Here is a 22,876-nt window from a genome sequence, read left to right on the forward strand (position 1 = left end):
TTACAATTTCTAAATGATAAAATACGAGCTTATGCAATTCTTCCTTGCCTTATTTTTCCTTTTATTTCTTCTAGTGGTGTTTTTATTCCTATCCTGGGTTCTCTTCTCATTGTACGACGATTAGCATTTCAGTTTTCACGAATTTCAGTAACCAGAGTTGGAAATCTTGCTGAAAATAAATTAAAAAGGATCGTTTCGCCTGTGTCTTGCATTTTCTAGATTTTCCACGGGAAATAGGTTTGAGTCATAAAATTTGACTAAAACAGTGTGGTCAAAGGAAACTTTATTTGCCAAGGTTTAACCAGGTACACAGATTTACATGGAGGGTAGTTAGGGTAGTTACAGGCTGAAATGTAATTTCCATTTTAAGCTTCGTTTGTTTTATTTTATTTAACGGAGAATTATAGAGATTGTGGTCTACTAGATACCTACCTGTGAATTTGTTCGGAATTGTTCTCCGTAAAATCGAATTCTCACGCCGATTTACATTTCCAGATTTTCGCCAGTTTTATCTGTTACAATAATTTTGCCGGATTTTTCTAAACGAGAGGACACAGCTGGGAAGATCGAACATTTTTCGTTCTTTCTCTTTCAGCACGCATGCGTTCAGCACATTTTCGTCGTCCAGTGATTGCTATATGCAGCTTCGAATATAATTGCATCGCGTTAAACGGACCGATGCAATTAATTTATATACGTATTGTGTACATTCCGATTAATTGCGTATGCAAGTGTCGGGTGTTGACAATAACTCGTATTTCCCCAGGTTCATTTTACTTTGATTTTCCTAGTTAGATCTTTCTACTCGCGTATAGATCATTAATAATAATCTTATTCGTAGTATTACCATTATCTATTTATCACGTCTAATATAATATTCAAAAAGATCCTTCGATATTCACGAAAATAAATCATACATATAACTGGAAAATATAATACAAATTTCACTCGTACAATTACGTACAATTGCGTAGGTTGACCATATCCGGAAATGTGATATTTTCCCCGGGGGAGGAATAATTCTCATTTTTGCCACATTATGGCAACTCAGAGATCAAGATTTTAATATCGAGGAATCGATTATCAGCGAAACGTAAATCGTACTCGTTCCATTCGTAATACATTTTATGCAAAAATTCGCGGAGAGCAGGGGTTGTTCGCGTGAGGTTTAATGGATGTCAAATGGGAAGAATAAAAGGGAAGAAATCAGTATTCCGGGCGGAGATCCAGAGATCCTCGAGACCGCGATTTAAAGTTCCCTCGGAGGCTTGCGCTTGACAGGAAAGCCCCGTTGGCGTGAGGTTCTTCCAGTTTGAAAAGCTGCGTCTATGCGAACCGTGTTTCCCGGTTAGAACACGATCCACGACGCTTGTGGATGGAGTTTTTCGTATAACAGTCGAAAACATCGAGTCGGTAAATTCTGCAAGCTCTCGAGAAGTTGGCTCGACCCGAAGGGCGCGGCCAAGCGTAGAAAGCTTGGTTTACCTTTCGTTCGAGCGACTTGGGAAGTTGATCAAGCTTAAAATTAATCGCGTCTCGAAAGCTTACGGGAGTATGCCACGAAACGCAACCCAAAACCGCCATTTTCTGCAGAATAATCCTCGGATAACCGCTGCTCCTGACTTGACTCAAATAGGGGTGAATTCTTCTCATCGACGAGGACTTCGTACGTGAAAATCGTGTGTTGGGGTGGTGGAAAATAATTTCGCGATTTTTGATAAGGGATGGTGATGGTTTTGGAACAAGCATAATTTTATTCGATAATATATCGGATAGTTTGAGAAGGAATAAATGATTTTAATTGGGAACATTGTTTTGAATTAAAAAAGGAGTATTATATTAATTATATATTTATAGGATAATTATATAATTAGGAAATATATTGTAATATTAATATTTCGATTAATATATCAATATTAATATTTTCCACTTTCCATTTTAAGGTTTATTATTATCATCATCGAAGAATTATATGTAAACTGAGCAGAACAATTCTATTATGCTCTCTTTAATCTCCACTTTCCAATATTATAAATTAACGAGAAGTGAACGTGCTCTTTAAAAATTCGTAATAATTAGCAATAAATTAAGCAACAAATCAAATAAATCGACGTTGCATTTTCTCAAGATATTTTTCCAGACTTCGAGATCATAGATACTCTTTCAAGGAGGATTCTTCAACTCTGCAATAATTAATTTTCTCCAAAAAGAAAATTAAATGATCCGTGATATATTGTACCATTCTCTTCACTCGATTTTAATCGGAAAACATTAAAAAATCATTGGAAATGGACACGAATATCAAAATAACATAGTAGAGGAACGTAATAATTATCAAGAAATCGAACAAGTACATACAAAAACTCATTAACATAGTCACGAAAATTTTTAATTTTCGCAAGAATTAATTTTCTCTAAAAAGAAAATTAAATAATCCACGATATATTATACCATTCCCTTCGCTCGATTTTAATTGGAAAAAATTCAAAAATTATTGAAGATGGACACAAATATTAAAATAACGTAGTAGAGAAATATAATAATTACCAAGAAATCGAACAAGAAGTACATATAAAACTTCATTGACATATTCACGAAAATTTTTAATTTTTGGAAGAATTAAACTTCTCCAAAAAGAAAATTAAATAATCCACGATATATTATACCATTCCCTTCGCTCGATTTTAATTGGAAAAAATTCAAGAATTATTGAAGATGGACACAAATATTAAAATAACATAGTAGAGAAACGTAATGATTACCAAGAAATTGAACAAGAAGAACATACAAATCCTCGCTTACAGTCTCGAAGATGTTTAATTTTTGCAAGAATTAATCTTCTCCAAAAAGAAAATTAAATAATCCACGATATATTATACCATTCCCTTCGCTCTATTTTAATTGGAAAAAATTCAAAAATTATTTAAGCTCGACACCTTCTCGACCAATACCAAAATGATACAGCAGAAAGAGCGATGGAAAATTTATTACAATAAATATTGGAAACGATGACTCTCGATACGTGCTGGAGACGATGCAATCATTCTTGCCGTCTCTTGGACGGAACAAAACTGGAGCTTTATTCCTCGCTCGGAAAATAACGAAGCAGTATCTTGGGCGATGCCCATCCGCTCGTGTCTTGCCTTTTCAAAGAGACCACGTATCCCAGCCTCCATGGGGCTCGTGGCGCAGTGGAAAAACACATATCTCTTATTTCTTCGTCAATTTCCCGCCTTCTGAAAAACGTCCCTTCTGTCGATACAATTTCGCTGTGGACCAGACCTTTCTCTCGCAGCCCTTCCATTCGTCCTGACAAATTTTAACCTCTCTTCCAGCAATTCTTCCAAGCTCCGCTCCGCCTTCGCACCCTTCCATTTCTCACCACCGCCCTCGTAGCTTTTGTTTCGCGATAGGTATGCGGTTCGCGGCTCGGACTTTTGGGATGAGAGATATGATCCCGAGGGATCGCGTTTTCCGTGGAAATGGCTCGTTTTTCACAGCCACGTCTCATGCATGCGGCCTGAAAAACCAGACGAAAGGAGAACGCTTGCCTGTCAGGCAGCAGGGAAACCGGCATGCTTCTTGGCGAACATCTCGTGTTAGAGAGTCAGGTGGTGCGGTTAATGAGTCGCTCTTAGTAATTTAAAGTTCTAATTGAATGTGACCGAGTTTCGAGTTGAAAGCACACAGGACAGGCAGATGGCAAGCGATTGTGTCAATAAGACACGTCCTCCGCGATTCGATCTTGTTATCTCTGGCTTTTCAGTCCGACTCACCCTTGTCTGGATATTATCATCGCGGATGCATTGTTTCGCTGATTGTGTCAGACGAGAAATTTTCTCGTTCATGGCTAAGTCGAAGTGAGACAGGATTATGTTTGCTCTTTTTACCTGGCAGATTTTCTGCATATTAATTAGGGTTCAATTCTTCAAAATTTTTAAAATAACTAAGTACTTTATGAACAATAATGGAATACTTTAGAGCTTTAAGAAATTTCTAGGTAGTTCAATTAATCAGCGTTAATCAGCAATGAGTTGTCGTGACTATAATTATATTTAACGTATCTTAGCTAGTACGAAGTTCGAGGAATTGACGGATTTTGTGCATGTAAATTAGGGTTCAATTCTTTTAAATTTCAAAAATAACCAAATATGTAATACTTCGTGAACAATAGTGGAATAGTTTAGAGCTTTAAGAAATTTCTAGGTAGTTTAATTAATCAGTGTTAATCAGCAATGAGTTATCGTGACCATGTCGTAGTAAGTACGAAGTTTGAGAAATTGGCAGATTTTATGCATATAAATTAGGGTTCAATTCTTTTAAATTTTAAAAATAACTAAATATGTAATACTTTGTGAACAATAATAGAATATTTTAGAGCTTTAAGAAATTTCTAGGTAGTTCAATTAATCAGCGTTAATCAGCAATGAGTTGTCGTGGCTATAATTATATTTAACGTATCTTAGCATGTACGAAGTTCGAGGAATTGGCAGATTTTATGCATGTAAATTAGGGTTCAATTCTTTTAAATTTTAAAAAAATACTTTATGTACAATAATGGAATATTTTAGAGCTTTAAGAAATTTCTAGGTAGATCAATTAATCAGCGTTAATCAGCAATGAGTTATCGTGATCAGGTCGTAGTATGTACGAAGTTCGAGGAATTGGCAGATTTTGTGCATATAAATTAGGGTTCAATTCTTTTAAATTTTAGAAATAACTAAATATGCAATACTTTGTGGACAATAATGGAATATTTTAGAGCTTTAAGAAATTTCTAGGTAGTTCAATTAATCAGGGTTAATCAGCAATGAGTTATCTTGACTATAATTATATTTAGCTTGTCTTAGCATGTACGAAGTTTGAGGATTTTTTAAAATTTGTATCGAATTTTATCATAATATATATGGTAATGATTTTTTTATAATTAAATCATTGTGCAGAGGGTTAATTATTGAGTGAGAACATTTTTTGAGACGAAGTATAGTGTTTTGGAATTTTTTTCTATGGAGCCTTGTAATTTCTGTTTTTTGATGTTTTTATAGAGGAGTGAATTTAACCATTTTATTGAGTCCATCGTTACGATTGTTCAGTCTTAAGAGATATTTACAGTTATTGTAGCTTAAATGACGATTTTTAATTTACAATTAAAAATTCTGCACTCAATGATCACTCCACTTCTCGATTTTTCTTTTAATTTACGTATAATCAATTTTTCTATATCTTTCCTTATTCCATTTTCTTTGAAATCCTTCTCTATTAACCTTTTTCACTTATCAATTATTTAACAGACTGTATTACGTTTGTTATTAAAAACTATACAAAATATCGACGAAAATAATCGATTAATTACTAAACAGCACGATTATTTATATAATAACAATTTTAAAAATAGACTCCCAGTCTAAAAGTATTTCTCTGTATTAGTAAAAATATTCATCTACGATAAAAACGTGCAATTATTTTGCTCCAAATTCATTACAACGATCAGTGACGGCCTCAGCCATCGGGCGCCCTGTCCCTCGCGAAAGTTTTAATCGAATCAGTGTAAAATCGAGGGAAATATTCGCGATGACTGGAGGATGACAATGATTCGAAAATTAATATTCCATTCGCCATTCTGCGCGTCAATAATTCGATTCCGGGTCGGGTAACTACTTCCGGCCAGGGGTTGTGAATTATCGAATATTCTTCGTCCGTTTAATAAACTTCCGGGAACGAGGAGGAATCCTTATGTTGGTCGTCCTCTGCTTTTATACACATCGTGGTAGTTATCGGAGGAGGATAAAAGGAAGTCGCTGTGACGCGGAGACAAAGTGCTGGGCCGGTAGATGAGCTTCCTGCGAGCCAGGATCCTGATCTCGTGACACCGGCTTCCTACGTTGGAAGGGTTACCTCAGGTCGTTGCCTTTTTCTCGGATTACCGTCGCTCCAGACCCAACCCCGACTTTCGTGCCGGCCATTTTTAAACACGGTTACACCTACCTAGGAGAGATCCGTAAACATCAAAGCGACGTATTCGTCGATATCTCGCATCTGCGAGTTTTATCACTTATTAAACGGAGAATTGTAACGAATGTCCCATATCTGGTTGCAGCATACCCACGGTAGAATGCAAATCGGAAGCCAGAGGTGCACGTGGTCCTGGGGGACGTCCCGCTCCGCTGCTACGCTCCAGGACTCTGCCTGCCATAGTCGCGCCTGGGTTGAGTATACTTCAGGCACAGATCGATGCTCGCTACAACGGTATGTTAATTGGACGCTTGTCAACTGATTAACCCATTCGCCTCTGATCTTAATGGTCCATCGTCGACGTGAAAATTGCAGCCAATTATTCCGCCAGAGGTCTAAATTGCACGCGTGTTCTTGGTACAGTTAGCGGTACAGCTCGGAACAGTTCGATGACGCGATGCTTTTCGAACTGTTACCGTGGTTAAAGTGAACGAGGCGAATGAGTGCAGTTGATTTTACGCTCCGCTCGATCGTATGCGAAAGACTACTATACTGCGCTGATGATTGCGACAGTGTCAACGGGCCTGTCCGTTCCAACCACCGCAGAGAGTGGATCTTCTACGAAACGTGGCAGTACCGCTTCCCATAGCACCAAGCTGCTCACGCCGAGGATATCCTTCACGGATGATACGATAGGTAAGGTGTCCAAGGATTATCCCGTTATCACACCAATCGTCTCTGCTTCATCCGCGGAATCGTGTTCACTGTGATGGTATGACTGTCGTACTTCCTTGATGAAAATAGGTTATCGCGAAGAAATTACTGGTAGAGTTGGTCTTCCAAATTTGGGAGAATATTGATTCGTGAGAAATTCCGGAAGTTTGTATTTTACGAAATTTTTAATTTATTTTACGAAATTTTGTGTTTTTGCTTTCACGCGGTTGAGAAGTTAAAGCAAAGCTTCTGTAGAGTGTAGTTACGTTGATCCCGAGCTTTGAGAATTTGAAATTCGAGTTTTAAAGAGACCTGCTTTTCGAGAATCCAAATTCCCAGATCTATGTTTTCAAATTTTATGAAATTGGAAGAGAAATATTATCGTGATCCTCTCACAGACTTTTCACTACACCTAGCACTATAGTCGATAAAGTTCTCAGTTAAGTAAACTTCGTTCAACTTAAATTAGTATTTCAAAAGTTGCAAAAATTCTGATATCTCCTGCTGGGACTGGAAAAGTTACAACCTAACCTCCAATATTTATCAGATGACTCGATGTATACAGTTCTTTACCGAAGTATACCTCGTTTGACTATAATCAATAAAATATTTATGCAACGAAACGGAAAATCAGGATTTCACGGTTCCGAGGATTCTGATATCACATGTTGAGACTGGAAAAGTTGCAACCTAACCTCCAATATTTATCAGAAGACTCGATGTATCCAGTTTTTTACATAAGCAAACCTCGTTTGACTATAATCAATAAGATATTTATACAACGAAACGGAAAATCAGGATTCCATGGTTCCAAGAATTCTGATATTTCATGTTGGGACTGGGAAAGTTACAACCTAACCTCCAATATTTATCAGATGACTCGATGTATCCAGTTCTTTACTCAAGTATACCTCGTTTGACTATAATCGATAAAATTATCACGAAATATTTATTACTCCAAGAATTTCAAAAATTTTGTGAAGTTCTAACCTAACCTTCGTTCGTTTATCTTGCGTGTCCCTGCGAAAATAACGAGACTGTCCATCTGACACGTGCTTCGCTTTTATTCTTCTTTTTTCCCTATACGTATCCTTGTCTTTTTATTTGCAGAACGTCGCGTCTCGGACTCCGGGCCACCAAGCAAAGAATCCTCGAAGGAACACTCGACAAGAAGCGGTAGACTGAGTACCTGCAGCATAAGCGGTTCTCAACCTTTGACCAGACTAGCGAGGCTCTTGAACCAGAGGCCGAGCTTCACTCCCAGCGATGAAATTCCGCGAAGACTCTCCTGGGAAAGGTATGTCACAAAATCGGCCAACGACGGATTCTTAAAATACAGGCAGGACTCTACGTGACCATGGGGACCCGAAAAAAAGATTGGCCTGAGACCAGGTTGCTCCAGACCGGGCCCAGCCGGAGCCGGAAGCCTCGGTCTGCCTTGGACGTTTATTGCAACCAGACTTGTCCCGCGGCAAATTACAAACGAGTTATTACTTTCTTGCAACTTGTCGATACTTGGGCATCGAGTTGCTTTTATGGCCAAGAGCACCGGAAGGATAATTCAGGATATTACACTCAGCCGAGGATCAGTTATATCCTAGACCGTTAATTTAATTAATTAATTCTACAAATGGCAAACACTGTAATTGGATCTCTGTGATGATCCCTGCGAAGATCGTCGCATTGGAAGAAATTATAGACTAGAAGTTTGTGGATCATAGCAATTTTGTAAAACGCTACAAATATGTAACTAGTAGGATAGTCCATCAAAGACTGAACGTCAATTAATACGACGTACCAACTCAAAGTGTAATACCGGTAATACTTGAACCGGTGGTTCGAGAAAGAAAAAGATAAGTCTAAAACGTAGAGTGATATTTTTTAAAAAGATCAGTATACTTCAACACGTTACATCTCATTTTTAACTTATTTTATCACACATTTAGATTCATCCTTTTTCGACTTGTGCCATTACTTCGGCAACACCCTGTATATTCCCGCGGTGAATCGGCATCGGTGATGACTCAGGCTGGATGCATGCACTTATGCAAAACACGCAACATGCAGATGGGAAAAATAAAAACCGTGTTATTAGACTCCGTCGATGACAAAATAAATTTCTGTCTACCTATCGGGGAGGAAGAACAGACACCCAGCGAAGCACTCAACGAAGCGGATCGACCATCGCTGTTCCCAATCGGCGAATAAAGACAGCTACTGCCCGGACTCGAGGCACAGGTCCCATAACTCTATCCGTCATAAAAATATGCATTTGCATAAACATTTATGATCTAGTCATAAGGTACCTACCCGACGCGAAGGCCGAAGGGGTTAAGCGAGAAGTAGACCAGGCCCAAACGAGCTCCGAATTGCGTGTATCTCCAGACAACTCGCGGTTATTCATCGTGGAAGGGAAAACCAGTCGATACTTAGATCCATATCTAAACGAGCCAGCGATTCCGCCTTCAGAGGTGACCTAGTCTTCCTCCAGCGGAATTGCGGAGGGAAAAACTGGAACAAAGTTACGTACTCGGGTATACCCGCCTGTGCCCAAAGTCACGGCAGACCCTGATGGACGCGTCGATGTCTCCACGATCGATGGTTATTCTAAAATCCGCGCGTCCATTGCGACTGGCGTCGGAACGGGAACAAAGATCTATCGCGTGACAGCTGGCGGGAGAACATGGAGGTTGCACACCGGATATACAGGGCTGCAGGTCGATGTGTGCGAGGTCTTCCCGCGCGGAACGACTCGCGAGGATGTGGAGGTTCAATTTGCAAATGGACGCGACCCGGTTTCAACGGAGACCCGGCTCGGTGGAAACAACACACCACGCGATATCGCCGCGAATTCGAAGATATTCCCGTTTCATGCACCCAGCTGTATTTATCCGTGTATTTATCCGTGCATTTATCCGCGCATTTATCCGAGAATTGCTGCTTTAAAGCTCACCGCTGACACGGAATTCCGGCAAGTTGGAGAGTCCGATGATCGGTCTCACGGTAATCCAACAGGGACACGGAATCAGATTTATGGACTTGAAGGGATGTCGTGGGTATTAAAGAAGAAAGGCACTATTTCGTGGTAATATAAGCTTTATTACACGAAGGGGGGCTAGTACAGAGGGCACGGTGTCTTCGAAAAGCTCTGTCCTGCACTATAGTCGCGAACGAACTGGTTTTCCAGGGCCTAGCCCAAACGTTCGAGGTGGTCCGCGTGTCCGCGAGTCATGGAATGCTGGGCGGAAAGACATTAGCCAGGCGCCCATTCACTAGAGACTCGATGTCCCTAGGCTTTCCTTTTTCGCATCGACGGATGCGTTCTTACAAACTCGTTCCACGTGTAATGCGTGTATCGATTTGCTTTAGTTATTCGAACTGTGGCTGAGTTTCGAGAGGGGGTGAGGAGTTCGAAGCCGGTGGTTTTAATCACTCGATTGGAGGTTAGGTGAGACATTAGAGTCGATTGCAAGGTGTTTCGGGCAACAGGCTGGTTTTAATCGATCACTTTGCGGTGTGATATTAAAGTCCAGATATTACAGTTATCGATATAGGGTCGAGATAGTGTCTTCTTTCAGTATTTTCCTGGGTTCAGCGTTGATTCTAATGTTTGATAGACCGGTATATTCTTTCGGGTTGGTCGAGTTTTCCTGCGAGTTTATAGTATGGTATAGCACTGGAATATTTAATAGAACAGCGTATATAAATCACCTGGATAACGAGGTTTAATCACTTACGACAGTTTAGTGGGAGTTAGAATATTAGAGGTGACAGGATACCCTGTTCTATGCTAATTGAATTATTCGTTTTACCGAATAATAGCTAGTCGTTCATGGAAGCTAGTTAAGTTTGACTCACCTAATTTATATGCTAACTGAGACACTGAACTGCGGTGTTAAATTTCACGAAAAATGTCCGTCGTCAACCGTCCGAAATGAGCACTGAAGAGAATACTCCGAACCTAATAGCGGTCACACCCCCGTGCCCAGTCATGAACGAGCCCTATGCCGTCGCTTTGTCTTTCTGTCCACGCTTGCCCTTTAGATCATGCGTTTCCTTGCTCCGTGGCTAGCAACCTGATGCCTAGAAACTGACCTTTAAACTCAGACACGTGTGGTCCACCTATATCTTACCCAGTCCACGAACTTTGGCGCGAAAATTTCCCAACGGTCAATGGAGCGTCTGTAAATGTAGATATTATTTAACACCATACCTACCATGATCTAAATTACCGTTTTCCAAATTTTCCTTAAAAATTCCACGTTCAATCTTTTCACATGAATCACTCGGCTTCGCGATTTTTCTTTAAATTTTTGTAAAATATAATCATTGTCTCACAAAGAGGGTGCAAGTCCTTTGGGTCACAGATTTAGTTGAAACTTTGCAGGTTTGTAGATTTAGTCATTCAGCTGAAGAAAATTTATCATTATAAGGGCAACTACTCGATAGTTTTCGAGATATCTATAATTAGAGTTTTATCTTTGCCATAATTACAGATTTATTAGTATGAAATAAACTTTACACAGTTTTATCAGTTACCAAGTGCCTTTATTATTTGTATAATATACGTGTTTCTAATTGGTTAGGTTCAGAGTTACTAACATTGATACACCGGGCAGATTCTATTAGCTGTAACACTTATCAATAGAAGGCGTCGTTGGCTTCGAATTATTATAATATTTCCTACAATTTCGAATATTTATCAAGTGTCGTTATGGCCTAATCCCACGCTGGTGGCATTTTCAGATGTCGTTGTTAGGCCACAATGCCACTTGATAACTATCGATAACTATTCAGAAGAAATCTCTCTTAATAATATGGGCAGATTTTATTAGCTGTAACACTTATCAATAGAAGGCGTCGTTGGCTTCGAATTATTATAATATTTCCTGCAATTTCGAATATTTATCAAGTGTCGTTATGGCCTAATCCCACGCTGGTGGCCATTTTCAGATGTCGCTGTTAGGCCACAATGCCACTTGATAACTATCGATAACTATTCAGAAGAAATCTCTCTTAATAATAATAAAGCTGTAATCATAAATACCTCAAAAACTATCGAGTAGTGATAATGATATATTTTCTGGAACTGGATGACTAAATCTACAAATCTCCAAAGTTTCAACTAAATCAATTATCCGACTTACACTCTCCTTTATCAGTGTCTCTCATTATTCCATTTTCTAAAGCTTCTGCTTCTTTCCCATTCATCGGTCACTTGACCATGGCAGGTTTAGCGTTAAATCTGCGCCCCATGAGGACGTAACCTTAAGCCGTCATCGAGCTGCATAGGGTCGAGACAGTCGAATTTAGCTTGGCTGAGTAGGTGGCTTTTTTTACTACAGTTAGCGTTATCTTCTCCTGTGTCTGACCTTTCCTTGGCCATCAAGCCTGAAACCTTATCCCCGAGCCAAGAGGAAAAGCAATTATCCACCCTCCGTCGGTGTTGAAAATTATTTATAGTACACAGGTTTCCTTGGAACAACGCGGCGCAACGAAATTTATGCTCCTCGATCGGATATCAAACGGATAAATCAAAACGATGCATCCGGACCACCGCGCCGCGCGTGTTCTTAATTAAATCGTTCGACATCCAAACACAACCCGGAGTTCGCAATCAGACGTCGAGTTAATTTAAGGCACTTAGGTTGCATTAATCCCGTTTAATTCTCGATGCAGCCCCGATATTTAATGTCCCCTTATTTCGAGCGAATCCAGCTTCAGTCATTGATCCTGCGAACTCGAGGAAGGCAGGCTCTCTTCTCTAGCCAACGAGCCAATTACGCTCGTTACGCGTACGCGTGCCACGAAGGTCGCTAAATTGCCATAAATCACCGATGCCAGACGAACCCGACGTTTTCCCGCGGACTAACGAGGATCGCAGGAAACTCGCGAATCCGAAATGCCACCGACTGGGTAATGTTAAGTCGACAAATCGGCGCTGGCAATTTGCGTCGAGGTAGTCGCGAGACTCGAAGAAGCTATCACAGAGTGGCACTGGTAAAAGAAAAGAACGGAGGAGAGAGGAGTGACTGAAGAGGAAAAATACAGAGATAATTTCGAGATTCAATGGTTCAAGGATCCGCAATTTTTCCCTCGTTTCTTCGTCGAATTCGTAATTTGATTTCCCTTTGGGAAAGAACTGCTGATTCAGGAGAAATCAGGTGGAATTCAACAAACTTTTCTTGTTTTACAGTTGAAGGTGCCAGCAGGGGATCTCTGTGTTTCCCTCGTAGAGACAGTGCGAAGTGGAAATACGAGAATCTTTTCAGCTTCTCTGAAAATGGAGAAGTAATATCTGATATTTAAAATGAAAGGCATTCCTTTTGATAAAAGGAATTTTGTTTAATAAATTATGGATTTGAGATAGAGAAGCTTTTCGGAAGAGAAAATGAATAGCCTGAATGCTTGACTTAGGGCAAAGGGCATTTTGCTTAATTTTAAAATTGCTGTGGTGACATCCGCGCAACTATTCGCAATTTTTGCAATTTCGTCGATTGCAACTAGCTTGTGACTCATTCTATAAATCAAAATCTCTGATTTGCGTTGAAAAATGAAACAGCACCCTCTGCTGTAAAAATTCAATATTATTTACTGACTAATTCAGTGCTTATATATTTTTGACAAGCGTGGAGACTAGGAAGGATAGATGAGAAACTTGCATTTTCAAATTTAAATTAATTTCTCGTCATGAAGACAGTGCGAATTAAAATGGCTAAATGGCTATCCTGGCCAAGAGGATAGTTTCTTCCAATTATTTTTCACAGCTGAAGATAGACACGAACATCGACAAGGGTGGATCTGAATCGTCTAATTCAAAATACAAACTGGAAATCATAATTTCGATATTATTCTCATAGAGTCACTTCGAGTCTGGCCATAAGGGTAATTTCTTCAAATTATTTTTCGTGTGCTAAAAATACACATGAACATAGACAAGAATAGATTCAAATTCTGTAAGTTAAAGATTTAAATTTATATAATTGAAGATATAAATTAGAAATTATAATTTCGATATTATTCTCATAGTCACTTCGAGTCTGGCCACAAGGGTAATTTCTTCAAATTATTTTTCGTGTGCTAAAAATACACATGAACATAGACAAGAATAGATTCAAATTCTGTAAGTTAAAGATTTAAATTTATATAATTGAAGATATAAATTAGAAATTATAATTTCGATATTATTCTCATAGTCACTTCGAGTCTGGCCACAAGGGTAATTTCTTCAAATTATTTTTCGTGTGCTAAAAATACACATGAACATAGACAAGAATAGATTCAAATTCTGTAATTTAAAGATTTAAATTTATATAATTGAAGATACAAATTAGAAATTATAATTTCGATATTATTCTCATAGAGTTACTTCGAGTCTGGCCACAAGGGTAGTTTCTTCAAATTATTTTTCGTGTGCTAAAAATACACATGAACATAGACAAGAATAGATTCAAATCCTGTAATTTAAATATTTAAATTTGCATAATCGCAAATACAAATTCAAAATTATAATTTCGATATTTTTTCGACATGGACATAATGCGAAAATCATGTGACAAAAACACAAAAATGAGTGAGCAACTTCGTGTCTGTTTATAAGGGTAGTTTCTTCCACTTGCTTCTGACGAGTTGATAGTGCACATGGAAATCGAGGATGTATCGGAAGTTTGTAATTTAAATGTCCAAACTGGTGAAATAGCGCACATAATCATCCTGTTTGCTTGAAAAGGGGAAGATTGGTAACAAGGGTTGTTTCCCTTTCGCGAATCAGTCCGAATTAATTAACGCCAGTCTGCGGCGTGAACTCGAAGAACACATTCCCTTTTAATCATTCGCTTCCTCTTCTGAAAAAGGCAGAGTATCAAAAACATTGCAGCCTGTAATCTCGTTGTCTCGAGTGTAACTTAGGTTCCCCGGGTATGATTTCGCGACGGCGAGTTTGACTTTGCGAACCGGAATGCAATTTCGCTGGCACCGGTGTGATTTCGTCGCTCTGAGCATAATTTCGAGACTTTGGGTATAATTTCGCGGCTCTGGGGGCAATTTCGCGTCGTTGAATTTGACTTCGCCAACTCGAATTCAATTTCCCTGTAATTTCGGTCGTAATTCCCTCGGTGCGAAAAAATTTAACAATGCGACGAGAATCTTCCCTTAACTTGTCGAGGATCAGTCACAAAAATAAGACGATTCTCGAATCGCAAATTACATTAGTTATTTATTTCAATAATCGCAGTAATTTTAATTCCTTCGTTTTAATAATATATTTCTAAATTAAATGGAATAAAGAGATCATAATGTTATAGGATTTTGCGTTTATGCTATTTTAAGTCGTAATGGGTGTAATTAGGAGACAGACAAATTTTCGCAATTCTCTTCGCGAGAAAGTGAAAATTTTCCAAAGCAGTAGGAGGATAAGGAAATTATACGACGGGTACTCAAGAGCTTTTTACACCTGCAACTTCACAGCACCTTTCCACCCTCGTTTCCCATTTTCGTCGCGAGGATATTTCAGCAGCGACTAAGTGCTGCTCTCCGAAATGTAGCATTGCAATGGAGATTCTCAAAGATCAACCGAGTTTACCGAAGAAATTCCCCAAGGGTGGAAAGAAAACGCGGCTGAGGAGGAAGGGTAACACCTGCGAGAGGTAACATGCCAGAGAAGAATTCAAATCAGTTTCCTTAGGTTATTAACGTTACTCACCTTTTCCCTTGTTTTCTCGTCTGGAGACGAATAAAACGAACGGAACCGTGGCTATAGTCCAGGTCGAGAAATAAAAGAAGCTTATAGTTGCGCGAACCGAGCATCTAGAGCATGAAAAAATATAGGGGCGATGAGAAAATGTGCACATCGTGTCCTCTCGGGTATCTTTTGCATTTTTCGGTGACAGAGGAAGGAAGAATTTCTGATTGCCTGTAGATCTGTAGATCTGTAGAAAATTCGATAAAAAATCGGCCGATTGGATGAGAACCAAAAATTCTCTCGACGACGGCGTAGACAGCAGTCTACGAATAGTCACTATGTGAAAAATTTGATCGAAAAATCTCTCAGTTTGTTAAAAACTAAGAATTCTCTCGTTGGACGTCGAAGCCACGAAAAATTCGATCAAAAAATTGACCGATTTGCCAAAACCAAGAATTTTTCGTCAACGTCATAGACATCAGTCTACGAATAGACACTGTATGAAAAATTCGAACAAAAAATCTCTCGATTCGTTAAAAACCAAGAATTCTCTCGTTGGCCGTGGAAGCCACTGAAAATTCGATCAAAAAATCGCCCAACTCGTTAAAAACGAATACCCACGTTGGACGTGGTACTCGTGGAAAATTCGACGGAAAAATCGCCCGATTCTTTGGAAAGGAAGAATCCTCTGGATCAGCTATGCACGGAAAATTCAATAAAAAGGAACAGTGGCTCCGGAGAAAATGGGATAAAAAGATGGCTGAATGTGTTGAAAATTGTAATGAAAGGGATAGTTCCGCGTGTAATCGAACCGTGTCAAAGGGCCATTTTTGTCCCAAGGTCACCCTTTTATTCCCCGGAGTTTCCAAGTTTTCACACAGATGCATACAGAGAGTAATTAGGTGTACGTAGGATACGGCTGTTCTAAAGGGGATGTCGAACTGGCAGGGCGAAGAGAATATCGTAGGGGAGTGATTTTATCGGCTTTAATGCACGCAGCGTTAAAGCGGAGGCTGGTAAATGTCGCGAAGTTGGCTCTGCTGGGAATATAAAGGGCAGGAAAAATAGAAAACGGAGAAGGGAGAGCATGGAAGAAGCGAGTATCGCCATTTGCACTGAATTAATATTATTGGGTCGGTGCAATTTTGAATAAACAGGATTAAAGGTTCTCGGGAGCAGTGTCTGGTAATATGGACCTAACAGTGTGCTAGAGGTTAGAATACAATGGCAAGGGTGGTTTTAAACGTCTGACAGCAAGGGGTGCAGATTAAACGCCCAAAACTGTTCGGGAAACTTCGTGAATTTAATATATCGGTCCCCGAATAGCGTGCAAACTGGTTTATCGATAATCTCGTGTACTACAGGTCTATTAATTCGATCGTGGATGATAAATGTTAGCCAATTTGCGCATACTACGCGGCGCACGCGAGGTGAGAAACTCTCTCTAATCCTGATCAAACATTCAGCGGAATTTCCCGTTTCGTCCGAATCATTTCGATCCTCGGGTTTTGGTGAAAGCGAAGAGGAAATTGTGGATACAGCAAATTTTTGCGAAGAATTAATCTTATAATTGCGAAGATAAATGAAGATAAATGAATAAAATAAACTCTCTTAGATAAATACCAATTTTATTTCAGCTTATTAGTTGCATTCTCAAAAAATTTCTTAGTAGTAGTTTCAAAATTAGGGTAATTATATTTATTCTAAGTACCCACTTAGGAAGAGTTGGAAATTCGTAAAAAAATTTTGTAATAAATACAAATCCTGTTCGATCTATGACACTAAGAAGCCAAATTGGTCGAGCTAAATCTGAAAATTGTTTAATAATGATACCAAAATTCGTAACTTTAGAGTTTCATCCTTAATCTCTTGCCTTGTAACATAGAATCCTAAGTGTTATAACACAGACAAAGATTAGTTCATACATTTACAAATTTTCCAAAATACAAAACACAATTTGGCCAAAATTACATAGAGCTAGATCTCCCAGCAAATTCCATATAACACTTTCCTCGTAACATATACCTTGGTCACGCTTATTTCCAATCTTACCTACACGAGCTACCAACTAATTAGACATACAGGTACACATATATTTAATTATAAGCCAATACAAATATCTATTCAATTCCATTGTCACACTGTTGCTTTTCATCCACAAAATGGTCTCGCGACACCAACCATTTCGCCACTTTCCCTCTGCAAATATCCCCAGGCAAGGGGTTAAAAGTGCAAAAACCCTGGACTCGTAAAAGCTCGCTCAGTCTGGCATTTTCGTGTCTCATTTGCCACACTTTCGAGTGCCAGTTTCTCTTAACAATAAGTGGGATAACCGCATTGCAGAATTAGACTCGAACTCGAACTGATCAACAGACGAGACTGCAGCTCTACCAGCTCGTGCCTACCGAGGAGCAGCTCGATCGACAGTGTGGCAGAATGGAGCGTGGCCGGAGGGGTAGGAACTGTGAGTGGCAGCAACACGGTGAACGCTGGCAGCAGCTACGGGCTTTTCGCCGATCAGCAACCACCGAGGAGGAGTCCAAGCCCCTTGTTAGGCGCCAGAAGCGACAGACTCAGCCTCGTCTCGCCGAACATTGGCAGGAGGGTGAAGGGTCATCGGGCGGTGCTGGGTGAGTGTTCCATTTTTGGCACTGGTTCAACCTTTCTCACAGAAATAGATCCGCGGACACGAAATTGATCGATCTCACCGCGAACGTGGAAAGTGGCAGGAATCCCTTTGAAGATTTATTCCAGCGTAGCTCGATCTCTCCGATCTAGCCGAGTCCTTTCATCAATTTTCGCTTTGCACGCGAAAATGGAAAGCGACGTCGCTCTTCACGAACACGTGTACGTAAAAGAAGATTCTTTATCCTTCCTTTCAGTTCCTGTTTCTCGTACAAAATGGCGGGCAGACCTCCGATTTTTCATTTGATCTTTCGGGAATGTGGATCCATGCAGGATAAAGGAGACCCCACTTGTGGTCGCTTGTCACAGGTGTTTTAGCTATCTAGCAGGTGGCAGTGGTGCTAAAAGAGTCGAGAGAAAAGGAAGGGATGGGTTTCGACCTGGGCCTGCTAGTGGACTCATCGGTAAAGCTACCTAGCAGGCCCTGCCTTATGGGATACTATTGGAAATTTTGGAAATACCTATATATAGTAAACGGAGGGTTCTTACTGAGGAGTCCTCGAACCTCCTTCAAGTAGGAATCCATCTATTGACGAGGATGAAAATAATACCGCCACAGATAGATCCATCAATTACTCGGTAATGCGATCTCAGTGTTGATTCTCTTAACTTTTTTAAGAATGAATCGAGAATTTCGTTGAACGATTGGATAATTCATACGATGTCAACTGTTTAAATCTTAGGCTATCACATCCAGTACGTGTCATTATAGTCTCCTAGTAGGACGATATTAAATATCGGAATTGGAGAGAAAGAAAGAAAGAAAAGATAATTTTTGAAGATTCGTGGATGCCTCAACCCTCCTTTAACTAGCAATCCATCTACTGATAAGGATGAAAATAATACCGCCACAGATCCATCAACTACTCGGTAATGCGATCTCAATGTCGATTCTCCTAATTCTGTCAAGAATGAATCGAGAATTTCGTTGAACAATTCGATGATTTCTACGATCAACTATCGGTCAACTATTTGAATTTTAGGGTGTCACATCCAGTACGTGTCATTATAATTTCGTAATAGGACGAGATTAAGTATCGGAATACGTGAGAAAGAAGGAAAGGAAAGATAATATTTGAAAATTCGTGGAATCTCTTGCTCGTTTCGATCGATGGCTAGATTTTTCGCCTGGCAGCGTCCACGTGCATACTAATTGCCGCTTATAACCACGGATGATCGAACCTTTTCGTTGCAACATTCCCTTTACGTGCCGTGGCAAAAACGTCAATTACAGGGATCGAACATCGGAGGCAATAACGTTGGCTGAAAAGTTGCGAGCCTGCCGTTTCATGGACCCAGCGAAGCTGTGCCGCAAGTTATATTCTTCGCCGGTAGTTGGAAAGTTCGATCGACTTCCGCAATTATTCCAATTAGTCAAGCTTCGCGACTTTTAATTAATAGCTGACTGCGAATACTTGGATGCAACCGACAAACTGGTGAAATTAATCGCGAGATTAACTTATTTGTTCCACTATTAGAGAACGGAAGTCGAGGAGTGGACGACGCCTCCCTCGATCTTTCCATTTCACTCGCCGATCACGCGTGACAGGAAATTAGACGTGTACTTGCTCTTCTTTTTCTTCGTTGTAGAGTTAATCGGAAGGGGGTAATGGTTGTACTCTCGAATTCTGGGAAACGCTAGTTCGAAGCAAGTGCAGAAGCACCAGTACGTTATCTGGATAAAGATCATCCACGTTGTTCCCCTTGTAATCGTTTCGACCACGTTAATGAATCCATTTGTCACAACGGAGGTGGAAGACAAATTTCGCACACACTTCTGACAGAGCAAGTTTTCAAAAAGGTTAATCTGGTTTCCAAGTGATAAAATGACTCTCACCCCGTGAGGGAAGCTCGTAGAGTCGACGACCTTGTTCCAGGAAAACTTGGAAAATTCGCTGGAAATTTTGACACGCGAATTTACAATCGAATTGAGATACCCTGAAGTCGATATTTTACTGTTCTAAAAATTTTTTAAATTAGATTCGATCCACGTATTCATGGTACACCTATCAATATCCTCTTTACAATTTACCTTGTAAATTTTTAGGAAGTAATTTCCAAAAGAGCGGGTTCTCAGTTGAATTTTTAAAATTTCGCGAGAATCACTGCTATTTATCAATGTCTCGTTTTTAATTTTGGAAACGAATTTTCCAGAGAACCGAGTTGCTAACTGAACCGAGATACTGTATACTCGGTATTGTGCTATTTCAAAAATTTCGCGAGAATCACCGCTGTTTTCCAATGTCCCGTTTCTCATTGTTCTTTTTAATTTTTGATGCCGAACTTTCCAAAGAATCGAGCTGATAGTTAAAAATAGGTGGCCTGAACTCGGTATTGCGCTATTTCAAAAAATTCGCGAGAATCATCGCTATTTATCGATGTCCCGTTTCTCATCGTCGTTTTTAATTTTTGAAACCGAATTTTCCAAAAGACCGAGTTTCTATTTAAAAATAGATAGTCTAAACTTGGTATTGCGCTATTCCAAAAATTTCGCGAGAGTTATCTGTGCGCCGTGTAAGGCTTATCAGCGTCCTCTTCCTAATCGTGGGGAACTTCCTCGCTCGTCCCTATTCGAGACCAACATTAGATACGCCCCTGAGGCGCGTCTCGCCTCGACCAATGGTTAGGCCCGTTTAGCGTCGGCTGTCGGATGTGTGAAGACGAGAACCGGTTGTCCCCACCTAGGTGGGCAAGAAGGGAGCAACGCTCCCGCTAAGAAAGGTGCACGAGCCTCGTGAATTTCGTGACATCCGGGGGGCCTTTCACGTGTTCTCGGCCTATTGTGGCACGTAACACGAGATTCCGACGTTAGTGCGCGCCTCCGACTACCTGGCAGCGTTTGACCTGCGAGTCTCTCAGTGAACGCCTCCTAACCGAAGCATAGATCTCGCGTTGCTTTCGCGAATCTTCGGCATGGCACGTGGCACGCGGACTGTGACGGAGCTTACGGTGTAGATAGCGGTGTACGATCATGATCGAGAAGCTAACTGGACGTCGGGCATGTAAACAATAAAGTGAAAGTGAAGGAAGGCAGCGTCCTCTTGGCTGCTTCGCGAGAGCTAAAAATCGTCATAGACCCTAAAGGAGGACCAGGATGACGGACTGTCTATGAAGTATCGAGAGTACATCTGATAACCTACCAATAATGACAAAAACCAGTGCAATTGGGTAAAAGATCCCTGAGTGAACATAGAAATCTTCGTCTCCGAGACCTCTAACTAGAGGGCTACTGCACCAGTTCGGTTAACCTAACTCGAACGATGGGAGAGAGTTTTTTCGGCTTTCGTGTCCCTGTTTCGAAAGCGTAGTTTACACCAGAGTTGCCGCGATAAACGCAGGAGTGTTCACCGGTCGATGTAGCATACCTGAATGGTCAGGCCCCGTCTCGGCCAATCGTCTTTCACGCTTTGTTTACGTCCTCGTGCCTGGTCACGCGGTTGGCTACTCTGAGTCGCTTGTCTAAAGAGGCTCTCAGTCCACGATTGTTCGCGTGCTCGGTTGTTTCTCCCGTGAAAATCTCACGTCGTCTCCGCGAGGACGCCTCGGCCAGGTGATTCATCGACGACAGTGCGTCACAGGTGCGATTGGGCTTCACGGGACGCTTTCGCCGAGATTTTCGTCGTTTCCACCGGGTTTCCATCGAGTCGGGCTTTATTTAGCCGGGTTACCCGTGGTGCAGTGCGTGGCGTCGAAATCACAGAGGGACTCGGTGAGGACTGCATTTCATACGCGACTCTTTCGTCGCGGGTTCGTGACACTCGCGGTCTGACAGACGAAACTAACGGAATAGCGGCGGGATCGATGGAAAACGTGGGATTAAACGTGCACCCTGGACTAGTCGCAAGTGAACCGGTAATTCGATCGACACCTAGTAACACGATCGCCTTTGCAGAACGCGATAGTCCCTCGCAACGACACGCGGAGTGCGGCTTCGCGATCGCGTAACGTCCTCGAGGCTTCGTAAATCGAAACTTGGCAAATCGCTACAGGTTTGCCAATTTCTCTCGAGACCGTTTCTTGGACCAGGCTACCGGTTCGCGACTCGACAAGGATCCCAGAGCTCAGAGGATCTCAGGATCTCAGGATACGCTGACTCTGTATCCTTGCTGTGATCATGGACGTAAACATTCGGAGAACCTGACGGTGGTCCTGACATTCGGTGACTCTGCACGTACGCTATTCGTGTATTAGTATTCCTGATAAACGAATAAGCCCTTTCGGGATTAAATCGAGAGTTCGGATCGTGAGGGGCTGCAAAGGATCCCGAGGGACCATCAAGTTAATTACGTCAGCTCGTCGCACGTCGAGCTAACGCGGCGGTAGCTTCGCGTCCAGAGAGACGAATCTGTGACAGACAGGCATTATTCCGAGAGGAACGTGGTAAAATCCCGTGGATCGTGCGATAAAGAACTTGAGGAGGCTAAAGAGGATCGAAGAGAAGGTAGACCTGGCGTCTGCGGGCCTGACATTTTCGGGCTGCGGGAAAAAGACGGTGTAGCCGCAGGATGCGGCCGAAGAAAAAACAGTATCGTTTCGCGAGGTATCGAGAGCGTCCCCTGGACAGGGACGCGACGAAAATGAACGGAGCGGAGCTTTGAGGGACACACGGTGCAAAAGGTGGAGGACCTTGCCGCGTCCCGAGTGAGAACAGCAAACCGGTTTCTGCATTTGGTGCAACGACGCGTCTGCCTCGTTTCGCCGGCGAGTTTTCGGCAAGAAATTTTCACGTACCCGTGCTCCCGTTACTTTTCTCATTCCCTCTCGTCGGAAAGCGCGAGGTCGGCTTTCGCTCTTCATGGAAACGGTGCCATAGCCACGGCTGGATGCAAACTTAGGGTACGTCTC

At 41.1% G+C, this 22,876-nt stretch overlaps 2 protein-coding genes across 2 annotated transcripts in view; both read left to right on the top strand.

Moving 5' to 3' along the window:
• LOC108550152 (uncharacterized) overlaps positions 1-18,743 on the top strand; it is a 115,848-nt gene extending 97,105 nt beyond the window's left edge. Inside the window, exons 3-7 of the mRNA XM_017903813.1 lie at positions 6,098-6,246; positions 6,526-6,648; positions 7,777-7,963; positions 17,720-17,976; positions 18,715-18,743. Coding sequence (XP_017759302.1) covers positions 6,098-6,246; positions 6,526-6,648; positions 7,777-7,963; positions 17,720-17,976; positions 18,715-18,743 — 745 coding nt within the window. The remainder of the gene's footprint in view (positions 1-6,097; positions 6,247-6,525; positions 6,649-7,776; positions 7,964-17,719; positions 17,977-18,714) is intronic.
• A 3,991-nt stretch (positions 18,744-22,734) lies between these two features.
• The window catches only part of LOC108550201 (ankyrin repeat and fibronectin type-III domain-containing protein 1), a 41,867-nt gene continuing 41,725 nt past the window's right edge, over positions 22,735-22,876 (top strand). The window contains exon 1 of the mRNA XM_017903869.1: positions 22,735-22,867. The gene's annotated coding sequence lies outside the window, so the exon portion shown is untranslated. The remainder of the gene's footprint in view (positions 22,868-22,876) is intronic.

Source organism: Eufriesea mexicana, unplaced genomic scaffold, assembly GCF_001483705.2.
Source record: "Eufriesea mexicana isolate 0111107269 unplaced genomic scaffold, ASM148370v2 scaffold2551, whole genome shotgun sequence".
Lineage (NCBI taxonomy): Eukaryota > Metazoa > Arthropoda > Insecta > Hymenoptera > Apidae > Eufriesea > Eufriesea mexicana.